This window comes from Hemiscyllium ocellatum, chromosome 9, assembly GCF_020745735.1.
Source record: "Hemiscyllium ocellatum isolate sHemOce1 chromosome 9, sHemOce1.pat.X.cur, whole genome shotgun sequence".
Classification (NCBI taxonomy): Eukaryota; Metazoa; Chordata; class Chondrichthyes; order Orectolobiformes; family Hemiscylliidae; genus Hemiscyllium; species Hemiscyllium ocellatum.
Window position 1 is genome coordinate 28,226,303 of NC_083409.1, and position 27,281 is coordinate 28,253,583.

At 41.5% G+C, this 27,281-nt stretch overlaps 1 protein-coding gene across 5 annotated transcripts in view; it reads right to left on the reverse strand.

The window, feature by feature from the left end:
* fam20b (FAM20B glycosaminoglycan xylosylkinase) overlaps positions 1–27,281 on the reverse strand; it is a 161,036-nt gene that overhangs the window by 88,325 nt on the left and 45,430 nt on the right. For all 5 annotated transcript variants that reach the window (XM_060829662.1, XM_060829661.1, XM_060829660.1 and 2 more), the window contains 2 exons: positions 22,611–23,097; positions 4,616–4,702 (listed from right to left, as the gene is read on the reverse strand). In XM_060829662.1, coding sequence (XP_060685645.1) covers positions 4,616–4,702; positions 22,611–22,987 — 464 coding nt within the window. In that variant the 5' untranslated portion in view covers positions 22,988–23,097. The remainder of the gene's footprint in view (positions 1–4,615; positions 4,703–22,610; positions 23,098–27,281) is intronic.

The window sequence follows — 27,281 nt, forward strand, 5'->3', positions numbered from 1 at the left end:
TGCCATTCCTCGGCCCAATGGTCTGTGTGATCAAGGTCCCATTGTACTCTAAGATAATCATCTTTACTTTCACTGCACCACCTATTTTGGTGTCATCTGCAAACTAATTAACCATACTCCCTATATTCCCATCAAAATCATTTATAAATGACACAAAACAGTGGACCCAGCACCAATCCTTGTGACACACTGCTGGTTACAGGACTCCAGTCCGAAAAGCAAATTTTCTACCACCACCATCTGTCTCCTACCTTCAAGCTAATTTTGAATCAAATTGGCTAGCTGCTCCTGGACCCCATGTGATTTAACCTTACAAACCAGTCTATCATGCAGCAGCTTGTCGAACGCTTGCAGAAGTGATTTAACCGACATCTACGACTCTGCCTTTATCAATCTTCTTTGTCGCCTCTTCAAAAAACTCAGTCAAATTACTAAGACACGATTTCCCACACACAAAGCCATGTTGACTATCCCTAATCAGTCACAGTAAAGGGGGAGATTTTTTGAGAATTTCCTTTTCCACGCTGGGTGGCTCTCTGCTGTATTGGGCTCACATAAGCTATAGTCACTTGGTCAGAACAAATCAAAATATCATTGTCAAGCAGTTGTTCCACTGTTCAGATGTTCCAGAAAAAAGGCAATATTGTATACAAGCCAATACATGGTCCAGTAAGAATTATTTAAACATGATATGATAAATAAAGTGATCTTTTTGCAGCGTTTCCTTGGTTTAAAGTAGTACCTTGCTTTTAAGTTCACAGGCCAAAAAAAAGGCAGTAAAAATATATGGTCTTTGTGTGCCTACACTTTGGAAAGATGAAAATTTTCATCACATGGTGTGGTGACAGACAACAGGAAACCAGACAAATCCACTCAACCTTTCTGGAAGACCTTATAACAATATCCATAGATAAGCCCCTGTCCACTACCTTGGTCACCTCTTCAAACAATTCAGTGAGGTTTATCAGCATGATCTACCTGACACGAATCCATGTTGGCTTTCTCTGACTAATTGAAAATTTCAAGATGTTCAGTTACTCCATCCTTAAATGATAGATTCCAACAATTTCCCCACCAAAGATGTTGGACTAACTGGTCTGTAATTCCCTGGTTTTCCTCTTTCACAATTCTTAAAAAGCAGTGTGACATGTGCAGAAAGATAGCTCCTGGATCTAGAGAATGCTAAAAGATTATAGTTAGGACATCTACAATGTGCTCCCCTATGCCCTTTAACCATCTGATGAAAAGTTAGGTCCAGAGATTTGTCACTCAAATCGCATTAAATAAACATTGGCAATGAGGAAATTAAGTTATTTTTATTTAGTCTAAGGCCCCAATCCATTGTTAATTTTCTTGGGACTTGTAACAAACTACACTCCTTTTCTACCATAAAAACTGAGCCAAAGTGAAGTTTTCCCATAATCATCGACAATATCCCCACTTTCGGTCTTCAGTAAGCCAACATTGCTCCTGACCACCCACTTTCCCTTCATGCAACTACAAAATTTCTCTTTGATTTTGATATCCCCGGTAAGTTTTCTTTCAGAATTCCTTTTAGTAGCTCTTAAAAGCCTTTTGCTGAACTTTGCATCTTTCCCATTTAGCAGGACCTGTGCTGCTTTTGCATTCTTGTAAGCCCTTTCTTTTGGTGTTAGCCTGTCCCTTATCTCTTCAGTTGCCTATGGCTACTTTTTCTGTGAAGTTTCTCCCCCTACCTCAAACTGGTTTCGTATTGTGTAAAATGTTTCTTTAAAAACTCCCACTGATGTTCAATTGTTGTATCCTTGAGTACATTTTCCCAGTTTACTGTGCATAATCTCTGTATTATCTTATGAAATTCTTAAACTTCGAAACTTTTGCATATTATGCGTCCGGGATGAACTCTTATGTATCTGGTATGGCTCTTTGTTGCATCATTATCCCTGGAAACTTCCTGACAGTGAAGCTGTGAATAAATTTCCTGTACTTTACCTTCAACTTGCTGTGCATTGTAAATGCCCATGTTGCCACTGGCCAGTCCATGGAAGCTCAGTAGTTAGCACCACTACCTTACAGCACGAAGGCCTCAGGTTTGCTTCCAGCTTTGGGTGACTGTACAAAGTCTGCATGTTCTCCTGCGTCTGTGTAGGCTTCCTCCGGGAGCTTCAGTTTTCGCCCACAGTCCAAAGATGTGCATGTTAGGTAGCTTGGCTGTGCTAAAATTGTCACTTAGTATCCAGGGTGGTGGAGGCTAGGTGGGCTAGCTGAGCTAAATGTGGGGTGACTGGCATAGGGTGGGTGGGACGCTCTTCAGAAGGTTGGTGTAGACTCAATGGGTCTCTTTCAGCACTGTAAGGATTCTATGATTAGCTTGCTTGTCTTTCAAATTATATGAAAATGCCTGCATATTCCCTGCGTGAGAACAGGTCAGTTAGGGTGCAACAAGTCCTTAAGCACGAGTCCTCAGTACAATAAAACTTTGGTCAGGGCCCATAACGTTTGCTGTATACAGTGCCTTTCACTATTTCTCAGTAACATGTAGTGAGAATTTAATTAGTTGCTGGTACAGCAGGATCTGTAATACTGTGGACCTCAACAAGGGGAACAGATGGATCATTCACTCTGCACTTTGGCTGAAGATGATTGCAAATGCTTAAGCCTCATCTTTTGCATTGAGTTGATCGGTTCTTTCATCACTGGGGATAGAAATGTTGTAGAGACTCCTGCTCCTGTCCAACAGCTTTAACAACTAGATGTGAAAAAATTGCAGAGCTTAGTTTTGATACATTGGTTGTGGGATCATTTAGTTCTGTCTACTGAATGTTGCTGCCACAGTTCGGAATGTAATCAGTCCTGTGCTGTACACCTCAATTTTAGATATGCCTCATGCTGTTCCTGGCATTGCTGTAGGTCTGTAGTCATGTAGAAGCCAGACTAGGTAACAATGAGATACCCTTACCTAGATGACATAAGTGAATCTGATGGTGTTTCACAACAATTGGTAATGGCTCCATGTTCACTATTAGATTAATTTTAATAGTCTTCATTGCCTACAGGAATAGTGCCAGAAGACTGGAGGATAGCAAATGTTGTCCCCTTGTTCAAGAAGATGAGTAGAGACAACTATGGTAATTAAAGATTAGTGAACCTTACTTTGGTTGTGGGTGAAGTGTTGGACAAAGTTATAAGAGATAGGATTTATAATTATCTAGACAGGAATAAATTGATTAGGGAAAGTCAACACGGTTTTATGAAGGGTAGGTCGTGCCTCACAAAGTTTATTGAGTTTTTTGAGATGGTGACCAAACAGGTGGATGAGGGTAAAGCAGTTGATGTGGTGTGTATGGATTTCAGTAAGACATTTGACAAGATTCCCACAGGAGGCTATAGCACAAAATACAGAGGCATGGGATTGAGGGTGATTTAACAGTTTGGATCAGTAATTGGCTAGCTGAAAAGTGCCATTTGATGGGAAATGTTCATCCTGGAGTTCAGTTACTTGCAGTGTACCACAAGGAAATGTTTTGGGGCCACTGCTGTTTGTCATTTTTATAAATAACCTAAATGAGGGCATAGAAGGATGGGTTAGTAAATTTGTGGATGACACTACGGTCAGTGCAGTTGTGGACAGTGCTGAAGTATGTTGCAGATTACAGAGGGGCATAGATAAGCTGCAGAGTTGGGCTGAGAAGTGGCAAGTGGAGTTTAATGTGGAATAAGTGTGAGGTGATTCACTTTGGAAGGAGCAAGAGGAATAAAGAGTACTGGGCTAATGGTAAGATATTGGTAGAGTATTTGAGCAGAGAGATCTCAGTGTTCATGTGCATGGATTCCTGAAAATTGCCACTCCGGTTGATACAGTTGTTAAGGCGGCATACAGTGTGTTTGCTTTTATGCGTAGAAGGAATGAGTTTCGAAGCCAGGAGGTTATGCTGCAGCTGTACAAAATTCTGGTGCGGCTGTAGTTGGAGTATTGCATACAGTTCTGGTCACCGCATTATAGGAAAGAAATAGCAGCTTTGGAAAGGATTCGGAGGAGGTTTACTAGGATGTGGTATGGAGGGAAGGTCTTATGAGAAAAGGCTGAGGTGACTTAATTGAGACATAGAAGATAATCAGAGAGTTAAATAAGATGGACAGTGAGAGCATTTTTCTATACAGAATGTGAAATGCACTGCCTGCAACAGTAGCAGACTCGCCAACTTTAAGAGCATTTAACTGGTCATGGAATAAACGTATGGATGAAAATAGAATAGTGTAGGATAGATATGCTTCAAACTGGTTCCACAGATTGGTACAACATGGATTGCCAAAGACCATACACTGCACTGTAATGTTCTATGTTCTAGATTCATTAACTGACTTAAAATTCCGTCCTAACACATGCCCACAGAACATTTGCCTGTGTTTCTGGATTACGAGTTCAGTGGCTTTATCACTATGCCACTGCCGTCCCAATATTTAAATCAGATAATTGCAACATGAGAGTACGACAATGAAAACACAAAGTGCTGACTAGCCTGACCGCAATTTGGTTTTCCACAAATAGAGTGAAATGAAAAGATTTTTGATTTCAGCAAAATCTGAAAACAATTTTCAATCTAGTACTATTTTTCTAAAACCGTGTGTACAGTACCTATCCAGATGAAAAGCAGATACTTCAGCATTGTGTCTGTCATAACCAGCATATGGTTCCCCTTCCACGACGTAACTTCTGCTGTACCTAAAACAAAAGGAAAAGAAATAATTAAACAAGAATTAAACTTCAACAGATTGTTATAGTTTTTCTAGTTCTATTGATAATGAGGGACCATTGTTACAGTTCTCGCTGATTTTTCTTTTTTTTAAATCAATTTTGGTTTGGACTGAGAACTGTGAGCTAAAGATAATTTTCAACTGTGGGCAAAAGTTAAAAGGTGAACAAACCAAACAAGTTTTTGTTTATATGTGAGGCTAGGTCTCCAAATTAATTGCAGGTTGGTTCCTGATCAGAAGATTCTACAGACACTCAGTCACCAGAGAAGAACATGTTTAAACAGAGAGCAGAAGTTGGCTATTAATGAGGTCAGTATTTGAGGACTGGTTCCAGGTCTGGAAAAGATGTTATGCTCAAGCAGATGGCATAAACTGAATGTTAACTGGAACTTTGTGGAGAAGATGATGAATCTGTCTGGGAGCAGTCAAGTGTTTGCCCTGTCGATGCTGCAGAATAAAGATATTAAAGCTCCCTGCCTAACCTCCCATGTGCAGTTCTTTGAATCTCTGAAAACAGAAAACTAAGTTGTTAGTATTACTGCCCTTATCTGAGTGAACTGTAAAGGTGAACCTCATCAACGCCTTCAGAGAATTCAACCAAGAAATCATTGTGCCAGTGGGAAAACTCATCACGAAAACCACTTAAGTAATCTGGGTCAGTTTTTTTATTTTCTTTCATTTATCCCGTAACTTTTGTTTGTCTGTCAGTCTTCTATGTGAATGGGCTGAAAACAAAGGCTTTGAGTTTATAGTATAGACCAATTAGATTATTTTATTTAATTTTTTACTGCTAAAGTTACTATAAGGAGAATAAATTACTAAGTCATTTAAGATATAAACTGGCATCTGGAATTATTTATTCAAAAAATCTGGGACTGGTTATTCAAGAAATATTGTTAGGAACTATAAAGGTTAATTTTGAGAGATCTAGAAGATGTTATTACAAAAGATAGAAAGGCTGATTTGGTTCAGCTATCTACGTGTCATTATACCATTCCATTAATTATACTGTGCCTGCAGCTTAGAAAATCCACTTACCCAGCACAAGGTGATACATCACCAATTAAAGTATCATATAGTTTCTAATAACCATTCCCATTTTACCACTCAACTGGAAAAATATCTAGGAGTAGAAAGTTCTGGAGAAACTCAGGTCAGGCATTGTCTCTTGAAAAATTGTAGCATTGACTTCATTCCACAACTTCATATTTTTACAAAAGATGACTGAAGCTTTTTGCAATAATTTTCAACCAGAAGTGCCAATTAAATGATTAATCTCACCTGCCACAAGAGGTCCTGAGCATCACAGGTGTCAGTCTTCAGCCAATTTGACTCCCACCACGTGATATAATAAAATGGCTGACGGCAGTGAATTCTGCAAAAGCTATGGGCCCTGACAACATTCCAGCATTAATAATAAAGACTTGTGCTTTACATCTTGCCACACACCAAGCCAAACTATTCCAGTTCATTTGCAGCACAGGTACCTACCAAGAATTGCAGAAAATTGCCCAAGCATGTCCTGTACACAAAAAGCAGTATAAATGCAAATCAGCCAATTACTGCCCCATCAGTCTATTCTCAATCTTCAATAAAGTGACAGAAGTAGCAGTCAATAATGCTACCAAGAAGCACTCATTTAGAAATAACCTAAAACAAACAAAGGTGGTTCAGGTTGTTGGATTTCAGGCTTCTCAACTCTGCAGGAATTGGGTATTTTCTAATCAACCTGAAATGAGTCATTATTAAATTGCTCTGGAGTACGTGGGACTTGAAGCAACCCAGAATGCCACAATTCCTCAGATACTGAAGCAGACATGGCCTGTACAATATGTAGGCTTTGGTTGATAAGAGGCAAGTCACATTTGTGCCAAGCAATGACAATCACTAATAATAGAGAATCTAATCATTCTCCCATGACATTAAATGACATTGCGATAACTGAATTCTCCCACTACAAAATCTGAGTGGTATCACTAGCCAGAAATTAAAATGGACTACCACATAAATAAATAATAACAATATCCTTACAGATGCAGAAAATCTGAAACAAAAACAGAAAATGGAGAAACTCAGTAGATTATTTTGTTTAATTTCACATTGATGAAGTTATTATATTGGCAGCATCTGTGGAGACAGGAACAGAATCGATGCTTTGAGTACAATAGGACTCCTGAAGAACAGTTATGATTCATCTGATACAGTTCTGCAGACACATCAGATCACCACCATCTGCATATTCCCTGCCACTCATCCTTAAATATAATGCCACTGTAACTTTAGTACTAATAGGTCAAATTCCTGGAACTCGCTCCCTAACAGTATTGAAGGTGTTTTTTCACTCCATGCACTGGTTCAAGGAGACAGCTTACCATCATCTTCTCAAGGGATGGGCAATAAATGCTAGCTCAGCCAGGAATGCCACATCTCATTAATGAATAAAAATACATTAGGACAAACAAAAAGGGGATCGTATGACCTTTTCTGCAGTTCATCTGACAGTAAAAGGAATGGAGTTGAAAAATGTGGTGCTGGAAAAACACAGCAGGCCAGGCAGCATTCGAGGAGCAGGAGAATCGACATTTCGGGCATAAGCCCTTCTTCAGGAATGAGGCTGGTGTGCCAAGCGGGCTGAGATAAAAGGTAGGAAGGAGGGAATTTGGGGGAGGGGCGCTGGGAATCCGATAGGTGGAAGGAGGTGAGGGTGATAGGCCGAAGAGGGGGTGGGGGGTGGAGAGGTCGGGAAGAAGATTGCAGGTCAAGAGGGCGGTGCTGAATCCAAGGGTTGGGACTGAGATAAGGTGGGGGGGGGTGAGAGAGTGAGAGACAAAGAGAGGGGAAATGAGGAAGCTGGAGAAACCTACATTCAACCCGTGTGGTTGGAGGGTTCCTAGGCGGAAGATGAGGTGCTCTTCCTCCAGGCGTCGTGTGGCCAGGGTCTGGCGATGGAGGCAGCCAAGGACCTGCATGTCATTGGCGGAGTGGGAGGGGGAGCTAAAGTGTTCAGCCACGGGGCGGTTGGGTTGGTTGGTGCGGGTGTCCCAGAGGTGTTCCCTGATACATTCCACAAGTAGGCGGTCTGTCTCTCCAATGTAGAGGAGACCACATCGGGTGCAACGGATACAGTAAATGATGTATGTGGAGGTGCAGGTGAATTTGCGACGGATACAGAAGGATCCACTGGGGCCTTGGAGGGAGGTATGGGCGCAAGTATTGCACTTCTTGTGGTTGCAGGGGAAGGTGCCGGAAGTGGAGGTTGGGTTGGTGGGGGTGTGGATCAGACGAGGGAGTCGCGGAGAGAGTGCTCTCTCCTGAATGCTGATAGGGATGGAGAGGGAAATATATCTCTAGTGGTGGGGTCCGTCTGGAGGTGGCGGAAATGACGGAGGATGATACGATATATCCGGAGGTTAGTGAGGTGGAAGGTGAGGACCAGTGGGGTTCAACCTCCAATCCCAGCACCTTCCTCTGCAACCGCAAGAAGTGCAAAACTTGCGCCCACGCCTCCCCCCTCACCTCCCTCCAAGGCCCCAATGGATCCTTCTATATCCGTTGCACTCAATGTGATCTCCTCTACATTGGGGAGACAGGTTGCCTACTTGCGGAACGTTTCAGGGAACACCTCTGAGACACCCTCATCAACCAAACTAACTGCCCCGTGACTGAACACTTTAGCTCCCCCTCCCACTCCACCAATGACATGCAGGTCCTTGGCCTCCTCCATCGCCAGATCCAGGCCACACGACACCTGGAGGAAGAGCGCCTCATCTTCCACCTCGGAACCCTCCAACCACACAGGTTGAATGTAGGTTTCTCCAGCTTCCTCATTTCCCCTCCCCCCACCTTATCTCAGCCCCAACCCTCGGATTCAGCACCACCCTCTTGACCTGCAATCTTCTTCCCGACCTCTCCGCCCCCATCCCCTCTCCACCTATCACCCTCACCTCCTTCCACCTATCGTATTTCCAGCACCCCTCCCCCAAATGCCCCCCCTTTTATCTCAGCCCGCTTGGCACACCAGCCTCATTCCTGAAGAAGGGCTTATGCCCGAAACGTCGATTCTCCTGCTCCTTGGTTGCTGCCTGGCCTGCTGTGTTTTTCCAGCATCACATCTTTCAACTCTGGTACTCCAGCATTCTGTCCTCACTTTCTCCTAATAAAAGGGATGGGCTGACCCATTAGAGACAAAAGGCTGCTACTGGCTCACTGAGAAGATGCAAGGTATTTAAAAGATAGATTCCAGAGTCCACTATAGTCTCAGAAAGGTGATGTTGATATCAGGTTACAATATAATCTTCCATTACCTCCAAGATAAAAGGGAGTTATCAGAAATACCTAATTAGTACATCTACCTGCATGCAAAGTTAAATGCGCTTATGATGCCATAGAGAAGAGGACAGATGAAACCATTTTTGAGAACAGATTTCCGCACAGAACAAAGAATACCAAGAACAACTTTGTTACATAAGCAGACAACAAAAGGCCATTTCCATTTGAAGTTTAGATCAACTAGATATCAAAGGGAGACAGACTTTATTCAAAGAGATGCATCTTTCAACCATCCAATGATTGCAAGAAATTCACCCTGCAATGGTCCGGGGTAAGAATCATATTGGAACAGGTTTTAAGAAACTTCGAAGAAAGCTAAGGAAAGCACTTACATAAGGTCATTTGAAGTTACTCAGTGGAGAAACACTGGATATGGAAGTCGGTGAAAGGTGGAAGCATCTGTGAACTGATTATTTTAAGGATTACAATTCTGCAGAGACTGCAATATGTGTCAAGCATAAAAAGAGAATTTTCCTCTCCAAAGTTTAAAGTATAAGTTGCTTATATAAAAACGTAATTTGTGAAAATGTAAAAATCTGTGGAGAGAGAAAAGAGTTGACAATTCGAGTCCAATATGACTGACTCTTAAGGTCTAAAACTTTTTTCATGCAAGCCATAGCATGGTTAACAGCAGATCATTCTCACAACCACATTGGTTATGCCAGAGCAAGAGTATTGTGTGCAGTTCTGAAATCTACATTATAGGAGGCATATGATTGAATGAGGATGCAGAGGAGATCTTACTTGGACTGAAGAATTTTAGTTATGAAGAAAGATTGGATGGACTGGGGATTTTTGCCTCAAAGCAGAGGTGGTGTGATTGAGATGTCTAAAATTAAGAGGGGCATAGACTGGAAGAAAAAATTTCCTTTGGTGGCAGGGGTGAAATGACCAGTGAGAGAAATACTTAGTGCATGGACATGCAATGCCAAAGCATTGAAGATTATGGGACAAGTGCTGGAACATGGGAATTACAGCAAAATTTGTATTGGCACCTATGGGACCAGATGTATGCCAGTTGATCAAATATTCTGGTGGATCAAGAGGTCCACATATTTAGTATAAAAACACACTAAATAATAGAAAAGTAATCCATGTGGTTAACACACCACTATTATACTTTAATTACAGCATAAATCACTGAAATAATAATGCATTTTTTTCTCAAAACAGTAGAGGTTAGGCTAATTGGTCTATAATTATCTGTTTGCTTCCCTCCCTTTTTAAAAAGGGATGTCACATATGCAGTTTTCTAAACCTCTGGTACTTCTCACAAATCTAATAATTTTTTGGAAAATTACAATCAATGCATCTACTTGTTATGGACCAGGACAGACCCCCTCAAATCATTTCAAGAAAGTGGTCCAGACCCTAACTTTGTTAGTTGTTTTAAGCATGTGTACAGTGGATATTCCAGGAGTGATGCAACTGGCCCAATCACTTAAGTTTTAAACAAATCAGAATTTATTTACAAGATTACCCAATGAAACACAAGCAAAAAAGAGAACAAAACATAGAACAACTTAACCTATCCGAAAACCCAACAGACTATCCCAACCTAATGACACTGTTCCAAATTCCTACAACAATCCCCATCAACAACCCTTAGCAAGAAAGGTAAAATCAAACACAGGGTCTGACAGGAGAGAGAGAGATGGCAGAGAGATTCAGCATGGAATACCTTCTTCTATGTAGCTGCTTCTTTGACCAGCAGCCTCATAAAACAGAATGCTTGCTCTGAACAGCCAGACCGCTAAAACCAAACCAAACCAGAATAAAGCTGAGCTGGGAGAACTGGCCAGTCCGCTTTCATTGTACAAATGTATTTTTTTTAGAACTTGAAAGCTTTTTAAAGTAGATAAATACAGACATTTCAGCAATTGCATCATACAACCCTTTTGAAAAAAAAACCAATACAACACAACCTTGTTAAAGGATCAGCCTCATCACACATTATCTCTGTAGCTACACCCTTTAGAATTCTAAGATGCAAGACATCAGGATCAGCTGATTTATATGCCTTTCAGCACAATTAGTTTAAGACTACTACTTTAGTCATGGTACTTAAATCCTCCCCTATATTCTTTAGTATTAATGGAACAGCCGAATATCTTCCACTGCAAAATAGCCACCACAGCTAACCATGTTGCGATTTTTAACTCCAGCAGTATTTTACCTGATGCTGTGATGCTTATTTTATCTCATTTGAAACTGGCTATGGATATTTCAGTATTGAAGAAACCAACAGACATTTACTACAGCTAGCTATTCTAGTGATCTCATGGCCCCAGTTGTTACGGGGAATACCCAGTTGATGTTTATATCTCTCGAGTCAGATTCTTGACTTGAACCTGGCTAGATAGATCATATTTTTAAAAATCTTTTTCAAAGTGATCCTTTACTAAAACACAAGCATGTAATGTAACAGTCTTTGTTTTAACTGTGAAACAAACAAAAACTTCACTAACAGTAGAGAAGATAAAGAAGTGGAAAAATTCTATTCGTTAACAACACATTCAAGGATTTTTAAACTGAGTAGCATGGTACAGCTTACAGATACTAATACCATTTCAATAACATTCATTTCAGCACTCCAGCAAGACTAATCACAGACTATTTCTAAGGAAGAGAGATTTTTCAGTCTGTTTTAATTTGATGGGTTTGAAGTGATCAAAATGTTAATGCATCTGCTGAAACTGCACATAACCCTTTCTTTATTATGATCCTGATTTAGTTTCCTGCCAGCACTGTAGTATCTCTGGTGCAGCTCTATTTTTAAATTTCAATAACTTGACTTCACTTTTCCATCAACTGTATCCCAACATTTCAGTCTGAAATTAATAACTTCTTATTCTAAGATAATTTAATAAAATTCCTTCTCTTTGGAATTCTGCTTAGAGTGTTACTTCATCGAAAGGCTTGTCAACCCTTTGAAGCTTAATGTGTGCTTCTCTCTCAAATAGCTTCCATCACAGAATCAATCTGGAAGCTTATCTCAGTAACTCCTCTGGATAATTCCCTATGAACTCTGGTTAGTATCCTCTCACTTTTGGATATTGTGGGGTAACAATGGACTCAAAAGCCATTGTTAACAAAGCTATACATCCAATCTAGAACTCCAAGAACCTAAATCCACAGAAACCACAAAAGTACTGTACTTATTATAAATCTGCTTCATCACACTTATCTATGAACATGTCATTTCCCATTAAGTTATATAGAGCAGCATGATTCCTGCTCCTGAGTGAGATATTTATGAGACCTCAGGTCACATGTTATTTATAACGATGATATGATGAGTATACCTCTTGGTGTGCTGTTTGAGAGACATACCTGTGTGATATCCGAATAAAGGGGTTAATGGGTAGTTGGAGCAACTGATAAAGAGGATGGGGGTGGTATGGAACAGGATAGCTAATCAAAGTTAAGTTGATTGGAAGTGGAGTGTCGGTGACTGGGGGGCGTGAGAGAGACGGGGTGGGGGAGTTGGATGATGGTGGAAGTGCTGGAGCTGACTGAGTTGGGGGGATTGTTGGATGGTGGCAGGGCTGATTTAGTGTGTGGGAGGTTGGTTGATGATGGGGAGCGGGGAAGCTGACTGAGATGATGTGCTGATTGAGGAGGGTGGGAAGGGATGGTTGGCTTTGTCACTGGACAGGGAGGTGTTTTTGGAGGGGGACTTTAGAGTGGGCAAGGCAAGTCAGCAACGAGGCAGAATACGATACAGTATTTTAAAAATTTGTATTTGGGCAACTCCTTTTGCATCCCCTTGACCTCATGGACACCATGAACCCAGAACCTGCAATCTTCCACCCCCACCAGTACTGTTCACTTTGACATAAATATAAAATTGGCTTGACGGTATGAGACAAAGGGTGGTGGTGGTGATTTGTTTTTCGGACTAGAGGCCTGTGACCAGTAAAGTTCCACAGGAATTTGTACTTTGGTCGTCATTCATACAGCAGTATTATACAGTGGAGAAACCTTGGGGTTCTGGTACATAATTCTTTGAAATTTACATTACAGGTCGACAGGGTGTTTGAAAAGGTGCTGAGCATGCTTCCCTTCATTTGCTCAGACCTTTTCAGTATAGGAGTTGGGATGTTACATTGAGGTTGTACAAGACGTTGGTGAGATCTTTTCTGGAGTAGTGTGCGCAGTTCTGGTCGTCCTCCTGTAGGTGGGATGTTATTAAATTGGAGAGATGATTCAGAGATGATTTACAAGGATGGTGTAGGAATGCAAGGTTTGAGTTATAAAAATAGGCTAGATAGGCTGGGACATTTTTCACTGGGGCATAGGAGTTTGAGGGTTGACCTTACAGAGGTTTAGAAAATCTTGAGGGGCATTGGTAAAGTGAATTGCAAGGGACTGTTCCTTAGGGTGGAAGAGTTCAAAACTAGGGGCAATATTTTTAAGCAGAGAGGATAAACTTATAAAGGAGACTGGGAGAATCAGGATGGTGTTGGACCTCAAGAAAGTGACTTTGTGGAGTGCCTCTGAGATGGATTCTTAGAACAGCTGGTGCTGCAGTCTACCAGGGAGAAGGCAATTCTGGATCTGGTATTGTGCAACGAACCAGAATTGATCAGGGACCTCAAAGTGAAGGAGCCATTGGGAAGTAGTGACCATAAGACAATAAGCTTCAATCTGCAATTTGAGAGGGAGGGGGTACAATCGGAAGTGACAATATTTCTGTTGAATAAAGGGAACTAAAGAGCTATGAGGGAGGAGCTGGCCAAAGTTCAATGGTGCAATACTTTAGCAGGGATGACAGTGGAGGAACAATGGCGGATATTTCGGTGTATAATGCCGAAGATGCAGGATCAGTTCATTGCAAAAAGGAAGAAAGATCCCAGGAGGAGGCATTGGTGGCCGTGGCTGACGAGGGAAGTTAAGAAACATATCAAGTTAAAAGAGAAAAAGTATAACACAGCAAAGATAAGTGGGAAAACAGAGGACTGGGAAGCTTTTAAAGAACAACAGAGGATTACTAAGAAGGAAATACGCAGAGAAAAAATGAGGTACGAAGGTAAACTGGCCAAAAATATAAAGGAGGATTGTAAAAGCTTTTTTAGGTATGTGAAAGGCAAAAAAATGGTTAAAACTAAAATTGGGCCCTTGAAGACAGAAACAGGGGAATATATTACAGGGAACAAAGAAATGGCAGAAGAACTGAATTGGTACTTCAGATCTGAGTTCACTGGGGACGACACAAGCAACCTCCCAGAGGTAATAGTGGCTGAAGGACCTGAACTTAAGCAAATTTATATTTGCCAGGATGTTGGAGAAACTGTTAGGTCTGAAGGTTGATAAGTCCCCAGGGCCTGAGGGTCTACATCCCAGGGTACTGAAGGAGGTGGCTCGAGAAATCGTGGATGCATTGGTGATTATTTTCCAGAGTTGGATAGATTCTGGATCAGTTCCTGCGGATTGGAGGGTGGCTAATATTGTACCACTTTTTAAGAAAGGTGAGAGAGAGAAAGCAGGAAATTATAGACCAGTTAGTCTGACCTCAGTGGTGGGAAAAATGCTGGAGTCTATTATAAAGGATGAAATTACGACACATCTGGATAGTAGTAACAGGATAGGTCAGAGTGAGCATGGATTTATGAAGGGGAAATCATGTTTGACTAATCTTCTGGAATCTTTTGAGGTTGTAACTCTGAAGATAGACGAGGGAGATCCAGTAGATGTCGTGTACCTGGACTTTCAGAAAGGTTTTGATAAAGTCCCACACAGGTGGTTAGTAAGCAAAATTAGGGCGCATGGTTTTTTTTAGATTAGATTACTTACAGTGTGGAAACAGGCCCTTCGGCCCAACAAGTCCATACCGACCCACCGAAGCGCAACCCACCCATACCCCTACATTTACCCCTTACCTAACAATACGGGCAATTTAGCATGGCCAATTCACCTGACCTGCACATCTTTGGACTGTGGGAGGAAACCGGAGCACCCGGAGGAAACCCACACAGACACGGGGAGAACGTGCAAACTCCACACAGTCTGTCGCCTGAGTCGGGAAATGAACCCGGGTCTCAGGCGCTGTGAGGTATTGGTATTGGGGGCAAAGTACTAACTTGGATTGAAAGTTGGTTGGTTGATAGGAAACAAAAAGTAGTGATAAAAGGCTCCATTTCGGAATGGCAGGCAGTGACCAGTGGGGTGCCGCAGGGATTAGTGCTGGGACCGCAGCTTTTTACAATATATGTTCATGATATAGAAGATGGTATTAGTAATAACATTAGCAAATTTGCTGATGATACTAAGTTGGGTGGCAGGGTGAAATGTGAGGAGGATATTAGGAGATTACAGGGTGACCTGAACAGGTTAGGTGAGTGGTCAGATGCATGGCAGTTGCGGTTTAATATGGATAAATGTATGGTTATCCACTTTGGTGGCAAGAACAGGAAGGCAGATTACTACCTAAATGGAATCAATTAGGTAAAGGGGCAGTACAAAGAGATTTGGTGTTCTTGTACACCAGTCAATGAAGGTAAGCATGCAGTTATAGCAGGTAGTGAAGAAGGCTAATCACATGCTGGCCTTCATAAGAGGGATTGAGTATAGAAGCAAAGAGGTTCTTCTGCAGCTGTACAGGGCCCTGGTGAGACCACACCTGGAGTACTGTGTGCAATTCTGGTCTCCAAATTTGAGGAAAGACATTCTGGCTATTGAGGGAGTGTAGCGTAGGTTCACGAGGTCAATTCCTGGAATGGCGGGAGTACCTTAAGTTGAAATACTAGAGCGACTGGGCTTGTATACCCTTGGGTTTAGAAGACAGAGGGGTTCTGATTGAGATGTATAAGATTATTAAAAGATTAGACACTCTGGAGGTCGGAAGCATGTTTCCGCTGATGGGTGAGTGCCGAACCAGAGGACACAGCTTAAAAATACGGGGTAGACAATTTAGAACAGAGATGAGGAGAAACTTCTTCGCCCAGAGAGTGGTGGCTGTGTGGAATGCTCTGCCCCAGAGAGCAGTGGAGGCCCAGTCTCTGGATTCATTTAAGAAAGAGTTGGATAGAGCTCTCAAGGAGAGTGGAATCAAGAGTTATGGAGATAAGGCAGGAACAGGATACTGATTAAGGATGATCAGCCATGATCATATTGAATGGTGGTGCAGGCTCGAAGGGCAGAATGGCCTACTCCTGCACCTATTGTCTATTGTATAATGATACAAGGGGCAACTTTTTTGACACAGAGGGATTGCTGGATGGTATGAACTGGGAGAGGAAGTGGTGGATACAGGTACAGTTCGAACATGGTGGAATGGGTTCTTTCTTGATTATGTTTTTTGAGATGTCTCTTTATTAACTTTAAAATATAAGCCATAACTATTAATTTAACCTGAGGCAGTGCTTTGTAGAGGAATAAGGCAGTGTTATTTTCTGGATCTGTAGATTGTGAAGGAGCAAAAATGGCCTTTAGTAAAGTGATATGCGCTTCTTGTTCAATGCAGGAGTTTAAAGACAGTTTAAGGGTTACTGCGGATTATATCTGCAATAAATGTTGTTGTTTGCGAATCTTATCAGATCAAATGGATCGGTTGGAGAGACAGTTAGAAGCAATGAGGAATTTGCAACAGCAACAGTATGTGATGGATGGCAGTTAAAGTAGGGGAGAAAGTCTCAGATACAGTACATAGATGGGTTAACTCCAGGAAAGTAAGAGAGGTAGGCAGCTAGTGCAGGAGCCTTCTGTGGCTCTACCCATTTCAAACAAGTATGCTGTTTAGGAAAACGTAGGGGATGATGGATTCTTAGGGGAACGTAGCAAGAACAGCCAAGTTTCTGGTATTGAGACTGGCTCTAATGCAATGAGGGGTACGTTGGGTTAAAAGAAATCAATTGTGTTAGGGGACTCTCTAGTTTCTGTGGCCAGCAGCAAAAAAATCAGAATGGTGTGTTGCCTACCTGGTGCCAGGATCAAGGATGTCTCAAAGAGGGTTCTCAAGGGGGAGAGGGACCAGCAAGAGGTCATTGTCCACATTGGAACCAATGACATAGGAAGGGAAAAGGTTGAGATTCTGAAGGGAGATTACAGAGAGTTAGGCAGGAATTGAAAAAGGAGGTCCTCGAGAGTAGTAATATCTGGATTACTCCCGGTGCTGCGAGCTAGTGTTGGCAGGAATACGAGGATAGAGGAGACGAATGCATGGCTGAGGAGCTGGTGTTTGGGAGAAGGATTCACATTTTTCAATCACTGGAATCTCTTTTGGGTAGAGGTGACCTGTACAAGAAGGACGGTTGCACCTAAATTGGAAAGGGACTAATATACTGGCAGAGAGATTTGCTAGAGCTGCTCGGGAGGATTTAAGCTTCAGGTGGGGGGGTGGGACCAAGGGAGATAGTGAGGAAAGAGATCAATCTGAGACTGGTACAGTTAAGAACAGAAGCGAGTCAAACAGTCAGGACAGGCAGGGACAAAGTAGGACGAATAAATTAAACTGCATTTATTTCAATGCCAGGGGCCTAACAGAGAAGGTGGATGAAGTCAGGACATGGTTGGGAACATGAGACTGGGATATCACAGCAATTACAGAAACATGGCTCAGGGATAGGCAGGACTGGCAGCTTAATGTTCCAGGATACAAATGCTACAGTAAGGATAGAAAGGGAGGCAAGAGAGGAGGGGGAGTGGCATTTTTGATAAGTGATAGCATTACAGCTGTAATGTGGGAGGGTATTCCTGGAAATACATCCAGGGAAGTTATTTGGGTGGAACCAAGAAATAAGAAAGGGATGATCACCTTATTGGGATTGTATTATAGAGCCCCTAATAGTCAGAGGGAAATTGAGAAACAAATTTGAGAACGCAGCTATCTGTAAGAATAATAGGTGGTTATGGTAGGGGATTTTAACTTTCCAAACACAGACTGGGACTGCCATAGTGTTTAGATGGAGAGGAATTTGTTAAGTGTGCACAAGACAATTTTCTGATTCAGTACGTGGATGTACCTACTAGAGAAGGTGCAAAACTTGACCTACTCTTGGGAAATAAGGCAGGGCAGGTGACTGAGGTGTCAGTGAGGGAGCACTTTGGGGTCAGCCACCATAGTTCTATTAGATTTAAAATAATGCTGGAAAAGGATAGATCAGGTCTAAAAGTTGAAGTTCTAAATTGGAGAAAGGCCATTTTAGAAGGTATTAGGCAAGAACCTTCAAAAGCTGACTGGGGACAGATGTTCGCAGGTAAATGGACGGCTGGAAAATGGAAAGCGTTCAGAAATGAGATAGCGAGAATCCAGAGAAAGTATATTCCTGTTAGGGTGAAAGCAAAGGCTGGTAGGTATAGAGAATGCTGGATGACTGAAGAAATTAAGGATTTGGTTAAGAAAAAGAAGGAAGCATATGTCAGGTGCAGATAGATCGAGTGAATCTTTAGGAAAGTATAAAGAAAGTAGGAGTATACTTAACAGGGAAATCAAGAGGGCAAAAAGGGGACATGAAATAGCTTTGGCAAATAGAATTAAGGAGAATCCAAAGCGTACATTAAGGACAAAAGGATAACTAGGGAGAGATTAGGGCCTCTCAAAGATCAGCAAGGTAGCCTTTGTGTGGAGCCGCAGAAAATGGGGGAGATACTAAACGAGTATTTTGCATCAGTATTTACTGTGGAAAAGGATATTGAAGGTATCGAAAGTAGCGAAATAGATGGTGACACCTTGCAAAATGTCCATATTAAAGGTGGCGGTGCTGGATGTCCTGAAACACATAAAGGTGGATAAATCCCCAGGACCTGATCAGGTGTACCCGAGAACTCTGTTAGAAGCTAGAGAAGTGATTGCTGGACCTCTTACTAAGATATTTGAATCATCAATAGTCATAGGTGAGGTGCAGGAAGACTGGAGGTTGGCTAACGTGGTGCCACTGTTTAAGAAAGATGGTAAGGACAAGCCAGGGAACTATAGACCAGCGAGCACACAGGATGTACATGTATTTGGAAAGGCAAGGACTAAGTAGAGATAGTCAACATGGCTCTGTGCGTGGGAAATCATGTCTCACAAACTTGATTGAGTTTTCTGAAGAAGTAACAAAGAGGATTGATGAGGGTAGAGCAGTAGATGTGAGCTATATGGGCTTCAGTAAGGCATTCGACAAGGTTCCGGCATTCGACAAGGTTCCCCATGGAAGACTGGTCAGCAAGGTTAGATCTCACGGAATACAGAGAGAACTAGCCATTTGGATACAGAACTGGCTCAAAAGGTAGAAGACAGAGGGTGGTGGTGGAGGGTTATTTTTTAGACTGGAGGCCTGTGACCAGTGGAATGCCACAAGGAACAGTGCTGGGTCCTCTACATTTTGTCATTTACATAAATGATGTAGATACGAGCATAAGAGGTACAGTTCGTAAGTTTGCAGATGATACAAAAATTGGAGGTGTAGTGGACAGTGAAGAAGGTTACCTTAGATTACAACAGGATCTTGACCAGATGGGCCAAATGGGCTAAGAAGTGGCAGGTGGAGTTTAATTCAGATAAATGCGAGTTGCTGCATTTTGGGAAAGCAAATATTAGCAGGATTTATACACTTAACGGTCAGGTCCGCAGGTGTGTTGCTGAACAAACAGACCTTGGAGTGCAGGTTCATAGCTCCTTGAAAGTGGAGTCACAGGTAGATACGATAGTGAAGGAGCTGTTTAGTATGCTTTCTTTTATTGGTCAGAGTAGTGAGTACAGGTGTTGGGACATCATGTTGTGGCTGTACAGGACATTGGTAAGGCCACTGTTGGAATATTGCATGCAATTCTGGTCTCCTTCCTATCGGAAAGATGTTGTGAAACTTGAAAGGGTTCAGAAAAGATTGACAAGGATGTTGCCAGGGTTGGAGGATTTGAGCTATGGGGAGAGGCTGAACAGGCTGGGGTCGTGTTCCCTGGAGTGTCGGAGGCTGAGGGGTGACCTTATAGAGGTTTACAAAATTATGAGGGGCACGGATTCTTTTCCCTTGGGTGGGGGAGTCCAGAACTAGGGGGCATAGGTTTAGGGTGAGAGGGGAAAGATATAAAAGGGACCCAAGGGGCAATTTTTTCACACAGACAGGGGTACGTGTATGGAATGAGCTGACAGATTAAGTGATGGAGGATGATACAATTGCAACATTTAAAAAGGCATTTGGATGGGTATATGAATAGGAAGGATTTGGAGGGACATAGGCCAGGTGCTGGCAAGCGGGACTAAATCGTGTTGGGATATCTGGTTGGCATGAACGGGTTGGACTGAAGGGTCTGTTTCCATGCTGTACATCTCCATGACTTTATATTTGAATAAGTACATGAATATGAAATGGTTGGAGGGATATGTTTTGGTTTCAGACGTTTTGTTGATTGTGGAACTAGTTTAGTTAACATGGTCAGCATGGACTGGTTACACTAAAGCATCTGATTCCACACTGTATGACTCTATGACTCATTTGCACTTTTTTAAAATGTTCATTTTACTGGACAATGGCAAGATAAAATTGTTTTTTACCCTGAATTATACTGGTTTTAATCTTGTTTGAAGGGTGTAGCAAGACTAGCATAATTCTTTTTAAAGTTTATGGATATAGTTTAAGGACTAGCAACACAGATAGAAAGTTAGTTGCTAGATGGGAAACAAAGTATTTTGCTGCTGTTCATATTCGAGTTTGAAGCATTGTATTTTAAGAATGCAATCCGTACACTGATAATAAATAGTGAGAAATTTGGCTACTATTGGTGACGATTCCAAGGCTTCAAGGCCAATCAAGTAGACTGGGTAAGATCCCATTTCATGTGGGTTCTTCAATGGAAATGCAAAGGTTGTAAACAGAGAATCAATTGCTTGTGCTTTGCTTTATATGTATTCTTGCTGTCACTCGTCTTTATCACTGGTTCTGTTGTGTGTAGAGTTCCATTTAAAGTTTATTTTCCTTAGATGCAAACCACTCCATGTAGAGGACCCAAGAATTCCTGAAAACCAAAGACACCAAGATAGAAGAGGACGAAATAATGGTCTCCTTTGACATTACAGCCCTTTTCACATCAATTAACATCGACCTGGCCAAAGAAACACCAGCATCACTACTAGAAAAACCAGGACCACAAACACCAGATAGCACCAACCTCATCAGCAAAGATAACAGCCTCAAGCTCTGAACCAATGCCTCACCACCCACTTCACATTCAATAACAAAACTTAAAAACAAGTCAATAGAACACCAATGGGATCACCAGTATCAGGTCTCATAGCAGAAGCAGTAATGCAGAGACTTGAACAAGCTGCCCTCCCATCTATCCAACCCAAACTTTGGGTCTGCTACGTGGATGTCACCTTTATCATCACAAAACAGAATAAATTAGAGGAATCGTGCAACACCATCAACAATATCCTGACAGGCATAAAATTCACAAAAGAGAGCAACAACAACACTCTCATTCCTAGATGTGACAGTTGAATGTACAGTTAATGAAGAGCTTCAAACCAGCGTCCACAGAAAAACAACAAACACAGACCAAATACTTAACTTAGAAGCAATCATCCCAACACCCACAAACAGAACTGCATCAAGACATTATTTCAATGAGCTACATCACACCGCAGCACCCAACAACTACAAACAGAAGAAAAATATCTATACGTTTTCAAGAAAAACGGGTACTCAGTAAACACAATCTGCCAATTCCTCAGAAAGAAACTCAAACAAGCTGACACAACACAACCAAAAACTATAACCACATTACCTTACATCAAAGACATATCTGAAATGTCAGACGACTTCGACTCCTTGGCATCATGGTAGCCCACAAACCTATCAACACACTTAAACAGTGACAAATGAACCTAAAGGATCCATGAGATACTACCAGCTAAACTAATGTCATTTACAAAATACCTTGCAAAAACTGTAAAACAACACTACGTTGGACAAACAAGCAGGAAACCTGCCACCAGGACACATGAACACCAACTAGCCACCAAAAGACACAACCCACTATCACTAGTTTCCAAACAAACAGACAAAGAAGGATACCACTGTGACTGGGACAACACACACATCCTCGGACAGACAAAACAAAGACACGAACGAGAATTCTTCGAGGCATGGTATTCTAACCAAACTCCATCAAGAAACACATCGACTTAGACCCCAACTACCTACCCTTGAAAAAAAAAACCAGAAACAACATTACCCATCTAAAGAAACCAAGACCTATAAAGAGAGAGGCAGGACATACATCAGTGCTTCACCATTTCACTGATGATGTTACCTAGTTATGGTGACAAAACGTCTGAAACCAAAACTTCCCAGCTCCACGAGTTAACTTACAAACTTAGAGTAGAATGTTATTGAAGGGAGGCAGAACTGTGGAGGAATTACATTACTGATGATCACACTAAATGGCAGAGAAGGCTGAAAGGGCACTGTTCTATGATGGCCCTTCATTCATAAGTTCAAATCCATCATTAACTTGCAGTATCAAGACATAGGAATGTGTGCTTTATCAGAAAACTTTCTTCAGAATAGCAGGGTGTTCCACACTATATTAAATTCAGTGCATTTTGTTCATACTAACATTACCTTTTAGGTTTGAACACAACCTTCTGTCCACCTTCAAGAACAAGTAGAGCCTTTAGTTGGGTTCCTTTATAACCCACGTCAGCCTTAATGATCTTTTTGGTGGCCATGGCATGTAGAATGGCTCCAAGCTCTGGAGTATCTTCTGGATATACCTCCCTGGGAACAACCCACTGTGCTGCTATCTCCCATGGCGATTGCAGCGTATGCTCCAAATTTGGATTCAGTTCAATCTTGAGTTTATCCATCATACGCTGAAAAGAATGCTGATCTTCTCGGTTAGCTGCAGAGGAATCTGAGTTGTCAATCAGGAACACCTTTGTAAAAATGAAAATAACAAGGAGGATAGCTAGCAGAACGACGCGTTGTTTCAGCTTCATTGTGGCCTCAGATTTAAGAATGTTACTGGTATCACAAATTATCTCAATACGAAAAATTGTGCCAGTTGCCCAATATTAGCTCCAGGGGAACTCTGTTGTCACTTTCATGCCTGAAAGAAAAGAAAGATACTGTCAACAGAAGTATTTTTCAGAATGTTTCAAAGCATATGACTTACAAGTAGAACAGTGGCTGGTTTTGAATCAGACAGCAGTAAATTAATCAATAGACAAATCCAATCTGTGTTTTATAGACTCAATAAGCTTAATCAATTTACACCCAATCAAAAACATATATCCAATGCTGCCCAGCAAAGAAAACAACAATTGTATCTCAAAGAGCAAAAGCAATCACCAGCATTATGTGCAAACCTGATCAACTTCCTCCACTGGCAAATTGGCAAGAAAACAAAACTAGAAAACAAAATTCAATTAAAAACAAGATCCTTAGGTCCTGGAATAATGATCACTTGTTTGAATTCTATCTGAAAGCTGACAGCTACATCCAGTCTACAATACTCTGATCTACACAATAGGTTGGCATGGTTAAAATTATTTGTTGCAACTTATATCCAAGTATCCTTGAAATGTAAAACTTGTTATGGTTGTTAGAGTTTCACATGTAGGAGGCTAAAGAAGTTTTAATTCATTTTTAAAAAATAAATAAGACTCTGCATTATAATACCAAGAGAAACAGGAAAAGGATTAGGCCCCTTGAGCCTGCTCTGCCATTCAGTAGGATCATGGCTGATCTGGCATTCCTCACGTCCAGTTTCCTGCCCTTTCCCTCTAACCCTCAATTCCTCCAAGTCCCTCTACATCGACATTAAATATACATAACGAGTCTGTCTACACAGCTCTCTGTGGCAAGAAATTCCAAAGAATCCCATCCCTCAAAAGAAATTCCTCATGTCAGTCTTAAATTGGCATTCCTGTATTCTGACACCATCCCCTCTGGTCCTAGATTCACCCTTGAGAAGAAATATTCTCTGAGCATTTAACATGTCAAGTCCCTTAAGAATGCTGCATGTTTCAATGAAATCATCTTTCATTCTTACAAACTCTAGTCAGTGCAGTCCCAATCTTTGCCTTTGCTCATAAAACAATTCCTTCACACCAGGAATCATCCCAGTGAATCTTCTCTGACTGTGTCCAATGAAATAATATCTTTTCTCAAATTAGAAGGCCAAAACTGCTCACAGCATTCCAGATGTGGTCTTCCAGCACTTTGTACAGTCACTGTAAGACTTTTACTCCAATTCTCTGTTTGCTCGTTTTCTGTATTTTGTGCTAGTGTATATTCAGGCTGTATCTTCAGTACCAAAATCATATTAGCAAAAAAAACTCTGAATTTAATACTTAGATTATCTGGACTCTATTTTAGTAGAGGGACAATAGACTTACAAGAAATGTCAAGGCTGTTGTTTCGAGCGAAAGGATACGAAGCTCAATTGGAAGAACAAAGAAATACTAGATGGAGGATTTAATAGTTCTAGATCCTTTGACCCATTGAGCCTTGTCATTCACTGGCTTACTCAGATCACGAATGATCTGTGCCTCAAGTTCTTTCATTGCGTTCCCTTTGTAGAATTTAGTTAGTTAAGATCATCTTACCCTAGCCTAGCAAATTTCAATTGAATTAACACACAAAAGTTTGAAGGAATGTTCCAAATTTCTACCATTCCTAAGTAAATTTTTCATGTGAATGGCAAATCTCCAACTTTATGCAAAGACTGAGACACTAAATTAGTGCACTGTATCTGTCATTACCAAGAAAGATGATGCTGACAAAAACATAGTGAAAGAGCAGCTGCTGAGACAACCAATAGGTTAAAAATTAATAAAGAGCTATTAAGCAGGCAGACTGTACTTAAACTATAGCAGGCAGAACCAGATGATTAGGTTAGATTCCCGACAGCGTGGAAACAGGCCCTTCAACCCAACAAGGCCACACTGACCCTCCAAAGAGCAACCCCCAGACCCATTCCCCCACTCCTTACTAATGCACTTATTACTATGGGCAATTTAGCATGGCCAATTCACCTGACCTGCACACCTTTGGATTCTGGGAAGAAATCGGAGCACGCAGAGGAAACCCACGCAGACTCGGGGAGAATGTGCAAACTCCACGCAGATAGTCGCCCAAGGCTAGAATCGAACCCGGGTCCCTGGCGCTGCGAGGCAGCAGTGCTAACCACTGATGGCATACATCCAAAGATCCTGAAGAAACTGAGTGTGGAAAATCTGAAGACGCTGATCATAATTTTGGAATCCTCCTTAGATTCAGGAATGGTCCCAAAGTAGTCTGGCCCACACTGTATGGAATCTAATCTAATCAAAAAGTGAAGAATTGAAAATGTTGCACCCTTATTCAAACAGTGTATACAGATAAACCCAGCAACTACAAGCCAGTCAATCCAACACCAATATTGGGAGTTTTTTTTAAAACAACAACATGCGGAAAAGTGTATGTTAAGCTTAAAAAGCCAGTACAGATTTGTCAAATTAAAAATGTTTAATTTTAATTTTAATTTGCTTCAAGGTTTTGATATGGTAATAGAAAGGGTGATTGTAATGTGTTTCATGTAGTCTACACAGATTTTCAAAAGGCATTTGATAAAGTGACAAACAGAAAAACTGAGCAAAGTTAGGAGTCAAGATATAAAAGGGACACCAACAACACTCAGTGACAGGAAACAGAAACTTGGGCAAAATAAACAATTTCGAATTTTGAGGGTGATACAAAATGTGGAAGTATTGTAAACTGAGCACGATAATGTAAAACTTCTGAAAGGGACCTAGACTGTATGCCTTTATCTTTTTTCAACTTCGATGTGGATTTGAAAAAAAAAACAAAAAGCTAGAGATATACAACATGTCTAGGAGCATCTATAGGAAGAGAAAGAGAGTGAACATTTCAAATTTGGTGACTCCTCTATGGAACTGATGGTGACTGTTCACTCTCTTTGATATATTGCATTAAGATTTCATACGATTCTTCTGAATGTACCACCTTGGGTGCAGTCCAGAAAAGACATTTGATTTGTCTCTCTCTGAGCATAGTCTTTGACCTTCATTTCATTTAGATTCTAGTACAATATCTCCTATTGTTGTTTCTTGCTTGTTGTGTTCCATAGGATTTCCTTCTGTCCTATACACATTTGTAATCTTGAACAGTTAGTCCTAGAAGTAATTCCTTCAATTGGGCTGTGCCTTCCCATCAAGAACTCGGATGGTACTGATTCACATTGTGATGGCGTTCCAGAGCACCACTTCAAATTCTGCATTCTGTTTTCCATTCACAGGCTGTGGGTATTGCTGGCTAACCCAACGTTTATTGCCAAACCCTAGTCACCATAGACAAGAGGGTGATGAGCTGCCTTTTTAAACTATTGCGGTCCGTGGAGTGTATGAACATGCATAGCACTGTGAGGAAGTGAGTGACAGGATTTTGAAAGAGCGACAAATTTGTGGATCTTGGAGGGGAAATTGCTATGGTAGATGCATCTTCTGCCCTTGTCCTTTGAGATGGTAATAATTATGGGCTTGGAAGGGACTACCAAAGGAGCTTTGGTGAGTTACTGCAGTGCATCTAGGAGATAGGATACACTTATGCCATGGTGCGTCGATAGTGAATGAAGGAATGTTGAAGCTGATGAACAGCTGGCCATCAAGTGGGATGCTTTGCTCCATACAATGCAGAGCTCGAGTACTGGTGGAGCTGCAGCGATCTATGCATGTGGAGAGTACTCCATCACACTCCTGACTTGCACCTTGTACATGGAGGTGAACAAGGACAAGTTGAGAGATACTTGTTATAGAATTCCTATTCTCCTACCTGCTCTTGTAGACACAGTACTTAGACATTTTTTTAAGGTTGGTTCAGTTCAGTTTCTAGTCAGTGATAAATTCCAGGATCATGTTAGTAGGATGTTCAACAGCAGTAATGCCACTGAAAGTCAAGGGGAAATAATGAGGTCTCTTGGAGATGGTTGTTAAATGGCACTGGTGGCACAAACGTTAACTGCAACTCATCAGCTCAAGCCTGGAAGGTGTCTAGTTCTTTCTGCATATGGACACTGAATGCATCAGCATCTACTGTGCCACTAATGGTGCCAGTAAACTTCCCAAACCTTTGACCTTAGGATGGACGGAAGATGTTTGATGAACCAGCTGAAAGCAGGTGGGTCCAGAACAGCTTTCAGAAGAACTCCTCCAGTGAGATGCTGAGACGATAGAACCTCAGCAACCACAATCATCTTTCCCTGTGCTACATCCCATGTATTTGCTGCCCTTG